General features: G+C 33.9%; 1 protein-coding gene across 2 annotated transcripts; it reads right to left on the reverse strand.

Moving 5' to 3' along the window:
- Positions 1-577: 577 nt before the first annotated feature.
- On the reverse strand, positions 578-12,262 carry LOC113400896 (circadian clock-controlled protein daywake-like). 2 transcript variants are annotated; one of them, XM_064216303.1, is made up of 5 exons: positions 12,125-12,262; positions 10,629-10,848; positions 8,582-8,715; positions 7,148-7,303; positions 578-702 (listed from the first exon to the last, which is right to left on the reverse strand). In XM_064216303.1, the coding sequence occupies exons 1-5, from the start codon at positions 12,177-12,179 to the stop codon at positions 629-631; spliced, it is 639 nt and encodes a 212-aa protein (XP_064072373.1). In that variant the 5' UTR covers positions 12,180-12,262; the 3' UTR covers positions 578-628. The 2 variants fall into 2 exon arrangements, with proteins under 2 accessions (XP_064072373.1, XP_026496357.2); XM_026640572.2 differs by lacking the exon at positions 578-702 and adding an exon at positions 6,178-6,420.
- Between the last annotated feature and the right edge of the window lie 1,333 nt (positions 12,263-13,595).

The raw sequence follows: 13,595 nt of genomic DNA on the forward strand, positions 1-13,595 counted from the left end.
ATAATCTTAACTTTTTTTAAAATTTAGTTACTTCCAAATTAAGATGATGCTCTTCGTTTTGTATCACAGATATTAAGTACCATATGTTAAGAATATTTTCCCCTGTGTTGACACTTTTATGCGTTTGTCTTCGTGTGAAGTTCCGAGATAATTGTTCTTTTATGACTGGAAACCAACGCGCAGCGTTTAGTCAACGATGACAGTTTCATGTTCGGTGATGTTATTTATTGCAATGGAGTTTTATGCGTGGAATTAGATTTAGGAGATAGGGTATTATTGTCTATTTTTTTATTAGGAATTAATGTTTTAGGTTATATTGGTACAAACTTTTAAAACTATTGGTGTAACGAATGAGTAACAATTTAAACTTTTAATAGGTGATTTTGATTTTTAATGTAAGCTAGTAGCATGAAATTTACATAATTAAAAAAAAACACCTTTAGTTCACTATGTTATATATTTTATGACGAATAGTATTTTTTGGAATTAATATTATTTTTAAATTAAAAGTAATATTTTTTCTGCTTACTGATATTTTGGCAAAAATCGCTTACATACGAAGAATATCCTCGAGTGGTACGTGCTTAAGGTACTTGTTAGAAATGGTTACAATTCTTTTCATGACTGCTTAGAAAAGTAGATCTTGTACTTGATTAGCGACTTCTTGCCAGTTTTCATTAGCAAACTTGTGTACGGTATCCGCTGGAACATATAAACGATGATAAAATAATGCTCTAGATTTTGTACTCAATAATCCTAAGTCAATATATCAGCTGATGAAATGAGCAATCACATCCTCATAAGCACCCATGCGACGCAAAGAGAATGGTCAAAATTTGAACATTCGAAAGTTGGATCCAATCACAATATCAGACATATTCCAAATGGGAAGTAAAAACACTACAAATTAAATTTTATATTTTGAAAGTCAGAATTGTTTATAAAAATAGTTAGTTATACTTACATAAGTCGTTTTGTCCATTGAATAAGTTTTTAAAATCAAAACATAAAGGTTCTTGCGGTTCACATTTCAATTTGAAGATTTTAATATGTGCATGAATTTTGTCAGTTTTTCCTTTGGTTGTCTTCAATTCAGATTCAACGTGAATTAAATATTTTCCTGTGAAAATATTCACATAAGTTAAAATTTGTTTGAAACAGGATTTAAAATTATATTATTGTCTACATAAATATATAAAGGTTATGTAAATATTATGTAAATCTTATATATCTTGTTTATTATTGAAAGACTGAAAGGAGATATAACTAAACGTAGATCAAAAACCTTCTTGTACCGTCCGCGCGCTATGACGATGGAATTCAACTTTGTTAATTTATATTTGCATGATTTAGTTGATTATAACTTTATAGCTATGTGTTAAATATATGGTCGAATTACTATCAGTATTTAAAATGGGATATTTATCATGTTTTTTATTTTTATTTGGTGGAGCTCGATATTTCGACATTATCTACGAATGTCTTGTTCACGAGACTGAAGTTTGCGGGTAGATGTTGACGGCATTAGAAGTGTCCAGTATATATATTATATATATACAAATGAATTTCTTGCTGTTTCTGGTAGAATTTACTTTTTGAACCGGACTTTACGTTTAAAAAAAATCTGTAAAATGGCGATTCAAAAGTGCTTGTAAAAGCCTTTTTTATTAAAGTTAATGTGATTATAAATGATAAATGAAACGATTTGAGTCAAAGAAAAATACTTCTGAAAGGTATTCTACCGCCAAACAACAATGCTTAGTATTTTTCGTGTCCCGGTTTGACTGTGAGCCTGTGAACTACAGGCACAAGGGACATAACATCTTAGTTCCCTAGGTCGGTTGCGCATTGTCGATGTAAGGCATTGTTTTTCACACTTCGCATATAATTTTACTTTTGATTATATTATATTATTTTAATCAGTGTACACATTGTTTAGGAACCAAATAAAAGAAATAAATTAATTAATGTTACTTACAGCGCCAATGTCTATGGGCGGTGACCACGTAACATAAGGAGGCCGTCCTGCTATTTATTACATTAAAAAAAGCTTAATGATTAAGTTTTGGTCGATTTCGTATATATATACAATACTGTAGAACATTATTTTGATCTGTCTTTTAGGTTTCAGCCAGAGTTTGCAATGTAAGCGCAAAAAATGTGTTTATTTACGACACCACGTTAGAAACCTCTAAAATTATCAGTGTTACCCTACATATTGTGCATGTTTTATACATATAAACCTTCCTCTTGAATCTGTCTTTCTTTTAAAAAACCGCATCAAAATCCGTTGTGTAATTTTAAAGATCTAAGCATACACAGGGACAGTCAGCGGTAAGCGACATTGTTTTATACTATCTAATGATATAAGCTTTACACTAAGTTATTGATTGTCAAATTAAACACTACAACCGGTTCGGACTTGACAAGAATCAGCAAAACAAACTCAAGGGTTTTTTTGTCCATTTGTTGCTTACATATATTCGATATCACAAATTATAGCGGTGGCGGCGAGCGTTTGTTATCAATGTGACCGGCATGAAACAATCACTGCAGGAGCGTTTCTTTGGTCGTATGAAAAAAGTACTCAAAAGTCTTTTGTCGGGTGGCAATAAGGTTCCTTGGATAGGAGAGTCCGTGTCCTGCTGACTGCATATCGGATGTATCATCCTCGGTCTTCGGTGATGAGATTGTATATCCCACAGAGATGTGGTGGCCGTGGCTTTTTAAATGCCAAGACCCTACATAACCGTGAGGTATACAAACTCAGGGAGTATTTTCTCCACACTGAATTGGATATGCACCGAGATGTATTTACAATAGACAAATGGCTAACTCCGCTCTCCTTAGGCAAAAAGAACTGGCGCAAACCTGTAGTACTAAGTACTGAGAACCGCAAGGGGGCATGGAAGAGCAAGGAGTTACACGGACGCTTCTATCGGGCCCTTCATGGACCCGATGTGGACTTTATAGCGTCCGTATCTTGGCTACGGTTCGGCAACCTATTCGGTGACACCGAAGGTTTTGTCCGTGCAATTATGGACGAAGTTATCATGACGAACAATTACCGGAAGTATACTGTGAGGGATGGCACGGAGGGATCACACTCCGGGCGAATCCCTTAGACATATTATTTCCGGTTGTTCTCGTCTTGCTAACGGAGAGTATTTGCACAGACGTAATCAAGTGGCCAAGATTATCCATCAACAACTTGCACTTCGATACGGTCTTGAGGTATCAGAGGTACCATACTACAGGTATGTGCCCGACCCAGTTCTCGATTCAGTTCTTTGTTGTCGCCAACAAGTCTGATATAGTGGTGATAGATCGGTCAGAGTGCCGCACGATAATTGTTGACGTCACCATCCCTTATGACGAGAATCTCGTGAAGGCTGAGAAGGATAAGCAAATAAAATATCTTGACTTAGCTCACGAGGTTGTCGACATGTGGGATGTGGATACAGCAGTTATTGTGCCGATAGTCGTTTCAGCGAATGACCTAATGGCCAAGAGTCTCGACCAACACCTTAAGAGGCTCTCGTTAGGCAGCTGGGTCAAGGGTCTGATGCAGAAGGCAGTACTCCTCGGCACGGCGCGTATTGTGAGGAAGTTCCTCTCTCTGGGGCCCTGACCACCGGTGGCTTCGACCCTGTTCACGCCACTGGTTGGCCTCTGCATTTTATATTTTTAAATATATTTTATATATTTTGTATTTTATATTTAAAAATGTGTTATACATGAGTGAGAATAAATAATAATATATCTGAGAGATCTCTGAGAATCTCGATTCTACCAAAAATATAACAGATATACTTTTGTATACTTTGTATCAGAGATAAATAGATATCTAAACTGTCTACAAAATAATCACGAACAGCATATCCTATCTTTTATAGATAGTAGATCACAGTAGCTATTTCTATGTTTAATAATTAACGGTAACATTATATTAATTTAAGTACCAAGAGTATTGTAATAATTATTAAAATATATACATATTCAATTTAAGTTTTATATATGTCGGAGTTTCGTCACGACTGTAATTATCTTTCGTATCAGACATGGTAATATTATCGACTAATTAGGGTAGGTAGTAACACAAACACAATAATCGTCTATAATTTAATTTGGTTCACAATTAGCTCAATAATAAATCACAATAATCACAATAATATTCACAATAATTTAATCACGAGTCTTTAACTAGATAATATGTGTTTAGAGTAACCAAGACAAACGTTACGTCGGAGGAATGCGAGTGCACCTAACGCTTGTTGACCGAGAACTCTCTCCCGACTCTGCGCTGGCCCCGACGTTCCGTCAGTGCGAACTGCCACGTCATCTGCCGGCCAACTACGCACTTTGCCTCTAAAAAAAGTCAAATCAGCGTCTTTTTATTATTTGCGCCGACATATAAATAAATAGTCCTTTTACACAATACAATTCGAACCAGAAGTTTTAGATATAATATTAAAAAATACATGGGTATACTATAACATAGAACGGGCGATCTCATATAAATATTATAGATTGGTATGCGAGTTCAATGCCGTAATTTAAATTGTGGATTTAAAAAAAAAAGAATAATATTTTTTTTATTAAAATTTAATGTGCGTCGATCTATTCGGGAGGTTAATTGCCTGTCATATGTAGTATTTCCGTATAACATTTTCGTGCTCAGATGACCAATAGGAATTCTTATAAGAAAAGAGATCACTTTAAATTTAAGAGTTAGAATTGATAACGTATAAAATAAAATTGCTTTCCGCTGTCTGTCTGTCCTTATGTATGGTTAGATCTGGGTTGTTTACTTCATACAGCATATCCTTAAGTGTATGTTTGTATACTGGAATCATTATTTTTCTTCTTTTAAATAAATTTAATAAAAAATGGTTTATTGAAAAATAGGTTTTTACATTTAAAAAAAAAAGTTGGTGCAGGGGTTTTTTCTTATAATAAGGCGCAATGTCTCAACGTGCCCTTATCACAGATTCCAATCGGTTCCGCATAAATCTGATTAGGGTTATTAAACGGTCTTCCGGTTATATTGTACTTTTCTTGTGAAATCGTTGTTCTTAGTACTATCACTCTTCTGAGCATAGAATTATTCGCATATACAACCTTTTTTAAACTGTCCCAAGTATACTAAATGAGATTAAGATCCGGGTGTCGTGCTGGCAAATTCATAGTTCGTTTCTATATTTTTTTTATTTATGTTATATTTGGCAAACGAGCAGGAGGCTCACCTGATGGAAAGTGACTACCACCGCCCATGGACATCAGCAACACCGGGGGGCCTGCAGGTGCATTGCCGGCCTTTAAGGAAGGAGTACGCTCTTTTCTTGAAGGAATATTGTTGAACTTGTGTGGAGCGGGCATTACCTTGAATTATAGTCAAATTTTCGCCTACTAATCCCGCGTAAGGACCACGTGAACTTTTAAAACCTCTATTATATAGCGTTGTGCCGTCAAACCACTTCTTCTACCGATGTTAGGACGAATCATGTTAATGAACACAAGTTTCGTTCGCCCAATCACCGAACCGATTCCGAAAAGAACACGCACCTCCATTTAATTTGGAGTATATCACATCCCACATGGACCATTTAAAGATGCATTGCTCTTCAGTCCAATTAAGATGTTCACGCGCAAATCTTAAACGAACTTGTCTGTAAGCTGCAGTTAGCTTTGGACCATTCATTGGTCTAAAAGGGGTTATTGCATCTTCCTTAAGCCTCCTTCTAATTGTTTGGCCACTCACGTTTACTCAACGCATTCAGCTCCGTTTTGATGTTTACTGTCGCGAGGAAACGATTTCGTAAAGAAGTTGAAACCAAAAACGGTCGTCAATACGGGTGGTTGTTCGATTTCTGCCGGTACTGGGTCTCTTTTTGTAAGAACCTGCCTCTGCAAACCGTCGGTATACTCTAGAAACCGTATATTGGTTTAAATTTAAATTTCTAGCAATCGTTCGTCGTTCCAAACTAATGGACAATCTGATAAATAAACAGCTGTAGCTGTTATTTGCAAATTATTTATATAAATTATATGAAATTTAATACTAGTAATATTATTTTGCATATCCTCAAAATTCAATTTTTACAATAACGATTACCCGAATACATGTTTTTTATGCCTCAAATCGTAAATGGTTTGGAATAAAACTGTTCTTTACGAAATACGAATAAATCTTTAATTGTATTCAAACGTAATTTAAAATATAGGTAACCTCTACCATTAACCGGAACCTCTTACTGAAACAATCGTCTTATTGTAGTACAATGTCTTCGAGCGCAACATTTTTTAGATATTTGTTGACGTTGGTAGTGACTTTCTTTATGCAAGCGTTCCATGTTGGTTCTTGAACGAGCTCGGATACTTCGAACCAGTTCTCATTGGCAAACTTATGTACTGCATCCGCTGTAACATAACATTGACATAAAAAAAAAAACAAAAAACATTGTATAGTCTTTAGTAGAGCATATATTTGTACTAATTTAATATTTTTAAAATATGATAAATTGGTACTATTACGATTACGTGTAAACATACTGTAATACGTCAAATGCACGTTGATAAAACTTATTTTAAATTATCATTGAATTTTCATTGATATTATAAGCGTACCAAACATGTTTTTAATTTTTGAATAACGAATGATATATTTTTGTTATGAGTATTTTATTTTTGCCGAGAGGGCACATATTATTTCGCCAATGTCACGTGCGACGGAGAAGACGCGATGGAGATTGAACGGTAACTTATATAATATCTTGTTGTTGAATAGTATAGAAATACCCTACTTGCTCGTGATAAAGATATTCACAATGTAAATATCAGTAAAAAAATAAGCTTATAAAAATATATTATATATGGTTTCAGTGATGAAATGTGAAATTCACGGAAAAACTTCAAAAAGATCAGACATTTTTCGAATGGACTGCAAAAGTGCCAGTCATTCAATACGATTTATGTTGTGTACACTATATTGAGTATGGCATACATATAGTGCCAGTACTCATACACGATCTTATTTTTAAGAATTTTCAAACACATTTTTTTTTAAACATTAATTAATGTTTTTCTTTAACAGTTCTTGTCTTGGTAGAATAAACTGTATTAAATCGTATTATTTTACAATACTTACACAAATCTTTCTGTCCGTTGAACAAGTTTTTGAAGTCGAATTTTATTGGGGACAGCGCTTTAGATTTTAGTTTGAAGTTTTTAATCGATATATGCGTTTTTCCATCACTTCCTGTACCTTTTTTCAGTTCAGAGTCAACATGTATTGAATATTTTCCTGTAATCACAATTAATAGTTAAAATTTATTTTTTTGTTAGGCGGACAGGCAAATGGGCACCATCGCCCATAAACATTTACGCTGTAAGAAATAATAACCATTCCCTACATTATACCAATGCGCTACCTATCTCGGGAACTAAGATGTTATGTCCCTTGTGCCTGTATTTACACTGGCTCACTCACCTCTCAAACCGGAACACAACAATACTAAGTATTGCTGTTTGGCGATAGAATATCTAATGAGTGGGTGGTACCTACCCAGACGGGCTTACAGAAAGCCCTGCCACCAAGTGGGGACTTCTTATTACCCTGATGTAAAATATCCCACTGGACTAAAGTCTCTTTGTGAAGAAAATTTATAGCTTGTTTCACCACTGCTTCAATGCGGGTTGGATACACACGTAACAAATATTCATCCCATACATTCAGGTTTCATAATGTCATCAATGTTTTCCTTCACCGCCGAACACGAAACGAATTATAAGCACTCATAAAGTATATGAATATTCAGTCGTGCTTATCTCAGTTTGAATCTGCATCGGTTAGCATTAATAATTTATCACGAGGTACACTTCTGCTCCGTCCAATTTAGTTATGATTAAAATAATAATATTGTCAAAGGTATAATATACTTAGAACGTAACAATCTCATTGGTAATAAATCTGCAGACCATGAGGCCCTAAGCCCTTGCGCCTGACCTCTCACCGCTCGACTCGTTTTATCGGAAGGCGCGATTGAATTATTATAAGAGTATGGAATAGCAGAGTGCGTCTGCGCAGTCTTTGTACTATAAAATTCCTGAGCAGTTGCTCTTTGAGAGTGTACATAAATTCATCTCAAATAAGTTTCGTGTTAATATTTATTGTGTCAAGAGCCGAGATGGCCCAGTGGTTTGAACGCGTGCATCTTAATTGATGATTACGGGCTCAAACCCAGGCACCACTGAATTTTCGTGTGCTTAATTTGTGTTTATAATTCATCTTGTGCTCGGTGGTGAAGGAAAACATCGTGAGGAAACCTGTATGTGTCTAATTCCAGCGAAATTCTGCCAAATGTGTATCCACTAACCCGCATTGGAGCAGCGAGGTGGAATATGCTCCAAACCTTCTCCTCAAAGGAAGAGGAGGCCTAAGCCCAGCAGTGGGAAATTTACAGGCTGTTAATGTAACGTATTTAATGTAAATTAATTGTGTCCGTTCATAAACCAAAGTACTACTTGTTATACTTTTATGTTTTTGAATAGAAATAAATATAATGTTTTAAATATTATTCACCTGTTATTAATTGAAAATCGCCACTCCCTTCAACCGGTAATACTATAAGACGACCGCTAACTTCATACTTTCCAATCAAACTAATCTTCGGACAGTTCAGGTCATATTTTATAGCGGTGATGTCCTCATTTAACCTGAAAAAGAATTGAACATTTCTCAGATTATGTTATAAACCTTGCGATACAATTTTGTTATTTTAAATTCATTTATAAAATTCGTTACGTATATACGCGATACGGTTTGCACTGATTATTTTGTAACATTTCTTCCTCTCGCTTACCTGCAATATCTCGGAGTAATTTTATGAAAAGGGACGGAAGTGTGTAACAGCAAGCGCGCCTTTTTTGGTTTGACCAATAAGCGCGCGCGATGCTATTTAGTCGTCAGAAGGTACTAACCTATTTACCGCGACTATATAATGTTAATGTTGGACAACATCACATACATTACTCTGATCCCAATGTAAGTAGCTAAAGCACTTGTGTTATGGAAAATCAGAAGTAACGACGGTACCACATACACCCAGACCCGAGACAATATAGAAAACTAATTAACTTTTTCTACATCGACTCGGCCGGGAATCGAACCCGGGACCTCGGAGTGGCGTGCCCATGAAAACCGGTGTACACACAACTCGACCACGGAGGTCGTCATGTTACTTCTATTATGCCTATATAAAGGTATATTTTTTTATTTTATGATATAAGTAGACGGACGTGCGAATGGGCCATCTGATGGTAAGTGGTCACCACCCATTGACAATGGCGCTGTAAGAAATGTGAACCATACTTTACATTGCCATTGCGCCACCAACCTTAAGAACTAAGACCTGTGTCAATTGTGCCTGTAGTTACACTGACTCATTCGCCCTTCTAATAGGAACACAATAATACTGAGTACTGTTTTGGGGTAGAATATCTGATGAGTGGGTGGTACCTAACCAGACGGACTTGCACAAAGCCTTACCACCAAGTATATAAAAAAAAGAACCAAGGTGACATTCAGATGTTATATCACACGCGACTGCTGTAAAGCTCGTTATACCATAAAATTAACATATTTTTAATCGTAAGATGTGATTATGTTTTCAATTGTTAAGTAAACTATAATTAATTGTGTTATTGTACTTTACAATCGTATTATAATTTATGATGTATCTGTTTTTATGATTATTAATTATGTGCATTTTCTCAGTTAGATTGATTATCAATTATTTTTTTTTAGATCTTATATTAAATTTGATCTGATTTTTATATGTACTATCGTATTCATTGTAACTTTCCATTCCTGAATTTAAAAAAAACGTGTTTGTGATTGGTTGACTGACTTATTACATAAAAATGTTTTTGGATTACAAGTTCAATTATTATAAACAAAATTATAGATAACAAGTTCATTAAAAATCTTTGCATCTATATATTTTCAAAACGATATTTGGTTCGAAAAATATGTTCATTTGGTATATATACCGTGTAAATACATGCATTTAGTAAAAAGCGGTTATTTTAATATTACAAACAGAGACGCCAATTTTGTTTCTTACCAATAATGTTACTTTGTATTATTTACAGACTTCAAAAAAGGCGGAGATATTATATGTACGATTTTCATAGTTTAAATTATTATTATTTTTTCCAAATAACGAAAACTCGTTTCAAATTGGTTCAGTATTTTTTGAGAAAGTCGCGGACGTACAAACTTATACACATTATTTATTAAACGTAAGTAATCGTATGGGTCAGTAGTTAAACCTGCTTTTTTGTAGTTGCTTAGTAACGTGTTTTAAGTCAGCTTAATTTTTTATATGTATTTCCTCTTGTTGTATCATGTTACTTAAATAAACGATAATTTAATTATTCAAACTTGTAAAATTATATTCAAATAAATTTGACTGTTACGTATGTATTGAACTATGCGGTGGTAAGTTTTTTTTTTTAAATAAAAAAATTGACTATGAGTAGTTACTTGAATGACTTACGTTCAAGTTTACTCGATAATCTTTAAGAAATTAAAGTTCTGGTAATTTCTAAACACAAGATATACTTACTTGAAATTTGAAATTTCGCAGTTCTTAAATCCAGTGATGGTAGTGTTGAAGAATTTATATTTAATTATGGATAAGTTCCCGTCTATTTGGTCTACGAAAATAGGATCAGAGGACTCAACTCCGAGTTCTGGGATTCCAACAAGAATTTTTGGTATCGCTCCTTTGATAGATTTATCAACACAAACAAGGTCGTTGACTTTACATGGTGTTATTAAACTATCTGAAAATGAAATAAAGTAATACATTAAACGTCATGTAATAATGCTCAGCAAAGAGGATTCATCTCCAAAGAAAAGTTAATATGTACTCTGCTCCAATGTTGATTGGGATATAACTGTCGAAAATTTTCATACAGTTTTCGTCAAGATGTTTTTTTTCACCTCCGAGCATGAAATGAAAATTAAGAACATGAAAATTCAATAGGGATTGCTTGGGTATAAATCTATTTATTTGATGAACGTTGCTCAGTTCTGATAACTTTAAGGTTCAAGTACAGTGTTTGACAAGATCAACCTTTGATATCTGTTTAGGGTATTGCTTACTAGCTACGTGTAAGTGATTTAAAATAACGAGCAACTAGGTAATGCAACTTGGTAATTTATCAGAGAATAGTTTACGCTCGCAATTTAATCGCGTGTAAGTGGATGCTGAAGTTAGGTAGGAGAATTACCGGAACTGATGGTTATCGTTATAATTAAGTATTCAATAAAATAAATAAAAACATAGAATGACACAAGCAACATCGGCATGCTAGCAAGCGAAATCGAACCCGTGACGCCCCCGTAAATACATAGATCGTACTGCTGGTTTTGTAGTGGATATTCCTGTGTACTAGAAACCGGCGAGTCACACATACTCTCTCCTCACGGGGGAAACTTTTTTCCACAGCGAGAACGAAAACAAGGCGCAAGGGATATAATACTTTAGTGCCCAAGTTAACTATATTATACAGCGCCAATTCTTATGTTCGGATGTGAATTTAAATTAATTCATTTTCAATTTTAATTTAATCAAGTAGTCTATTCGCTAGCTTTAAAACACGTTTGGCACTAACATGCCGAGATATATTTAAATAATATTACTAATATAGATATGATACGTAATGAATAATACCTAACTTTTCAGAATAAGTACACATGTACGAAATATTCTGTGTAATAATACTTATTAAAAAAATAATTAAAGCCTAAAAACTAAAAATTTGGTATCATAAGAATTTATGAACCTATAAATTCTTAAGTTGTTATATTACTGTTATCAAACCTTATTGGCTACTTAAATTGAATAACGTTTCTGATAAGGTCCAAGATATTTTACAGTTACGTAATATTGACTAAACTAATGCATCCAGTAACATGCACTCGAAAACATCTAAGAAAAAAAAACTTTTATATTTATAAAGTTGGAAGATAAAACATCATGAAATTTATACGTATTCAATTCAATTGTTGTTAATGTAATTGTTAATACTTATAAATTAGAACACTCAAACTCACTTGTTAAGACTCCACTAGCAAAACAAAAAAACGCTATCGACACTGATAGAAACATTTTATTACTCCGTCTCGTACTGATTGAAGTAATATTCTGTTATTAAAAATCGATGCATCTGATTTTTATACGCGACACGTTTTAAAACGTGTTAAATTAATCACTTCATTATAGGATATTGAAAAAAAATATCTTGTTTAAAGTAATCTGAAGTATTTTACTTATTATTGAAAACTTTTTTTTATAAATGATGGATCTTTAATTTCCAAAAAAGTTAATATTTTTATTATTAGCTTCAACTAGGTGAATTTGCCATGGATTTATAATTTAGTTTTGATCGAAGAGATTTCATAAAAAAATAGTAGTAGAAGTCGCACGCAACTTCGCTCGTTTTAGGGGTTGGTCTTTTGGTATAGAAAGTGCACTATCCTTTTTTGAAGTTCAAGCCCACAGGGCCATGAAAGAAAAACAGACATACAGAAGAGTTACTTCACATTTATAATATTTGTATAGATATTTAAGCATGTTTTATACAATTAAAATTTTGAAACGATGCAATTATTATCTTCATAGTTAGTTTAATTTTCCTGGGTTTCTCCTGGGTTTTGTGGATCATATAAAATAATTCTGATAAGAGATGATACAGGTTTTTATAGAGAAGTAAATGTTTGTAATGTTGCTTGCAAAGTCGTATATTTGAAAAAGGGGACTAAAAACGAAGAAATGTTTACATTTGGTAGACTCTTAAAGTTAACGATATTATAATATATGTAGCAATATCACGATACAAGGTATTCGCATAACCTAGATAAATAAGGAAAGCACTGAACGCATTTTAATCAATAAAGGAAGGAACTGATTGGTAATTTCATTGACATACTTGAACCATAACCAGGTATTCCTGATGATATCAAGATACCTTTTGGACTGACACTGGTTACCTGGAAACGATGACGGGCGCTATCGTCTGACGCTACATACGTTGCCACACTGGCCCCTGTTCAGGGAAATAGGGTTACGGACCGAAGCCATCGCTGAAAATATTCTTCTGTTATTTCAAATTATGTCTTTGACCCATTTGCAGTTTGAAACACTTGGTGGAGTACTGCAAAAACCTATATTAAAAGGATAACACCTCGTCTTACTGCTTTCAGCTTTAGGAATGGTTACAGTTTCTTAACGGGCCAATGGCTACAGTCAGTTCTGACCACTCATTACCAGTTGCCTCATTTGACCCTTTGCCAATATTATAAAAATAATGTTTTATTATTTTTGTTGACAAAAATAATTGTTTTTATCCTTCATTTGATCTATAACCCTTACGATAATAAAGAAACAAATACAAATCAACTTATGCAATTTGCATTTGACGTTTGGTAGTTTTTTTATTATTGTTATGTTAAGTGTGTTTATAGCAATAGTTAAATCGTTTTTATACGGCATACTGGTTATTTCGAGGTAAACATTGCATTTTGT

Source organism: Vanessa tameamea, chromosome 11 (assembly GCF_037043105.1).
Source record: "Vanessa tameamea isolate UH-Manoa-2023 chromosome 11, ilVanTame1 primary haplotype, whole genome shotgun sequence".
Classification (NCBI taxonomy): domain Eukaryota; kingdom Metazoa; phylum Arthropoda; class Insecta; order Lepidoptera; family Nymphalidae; genus Vanessa; species Vanessa tameamea.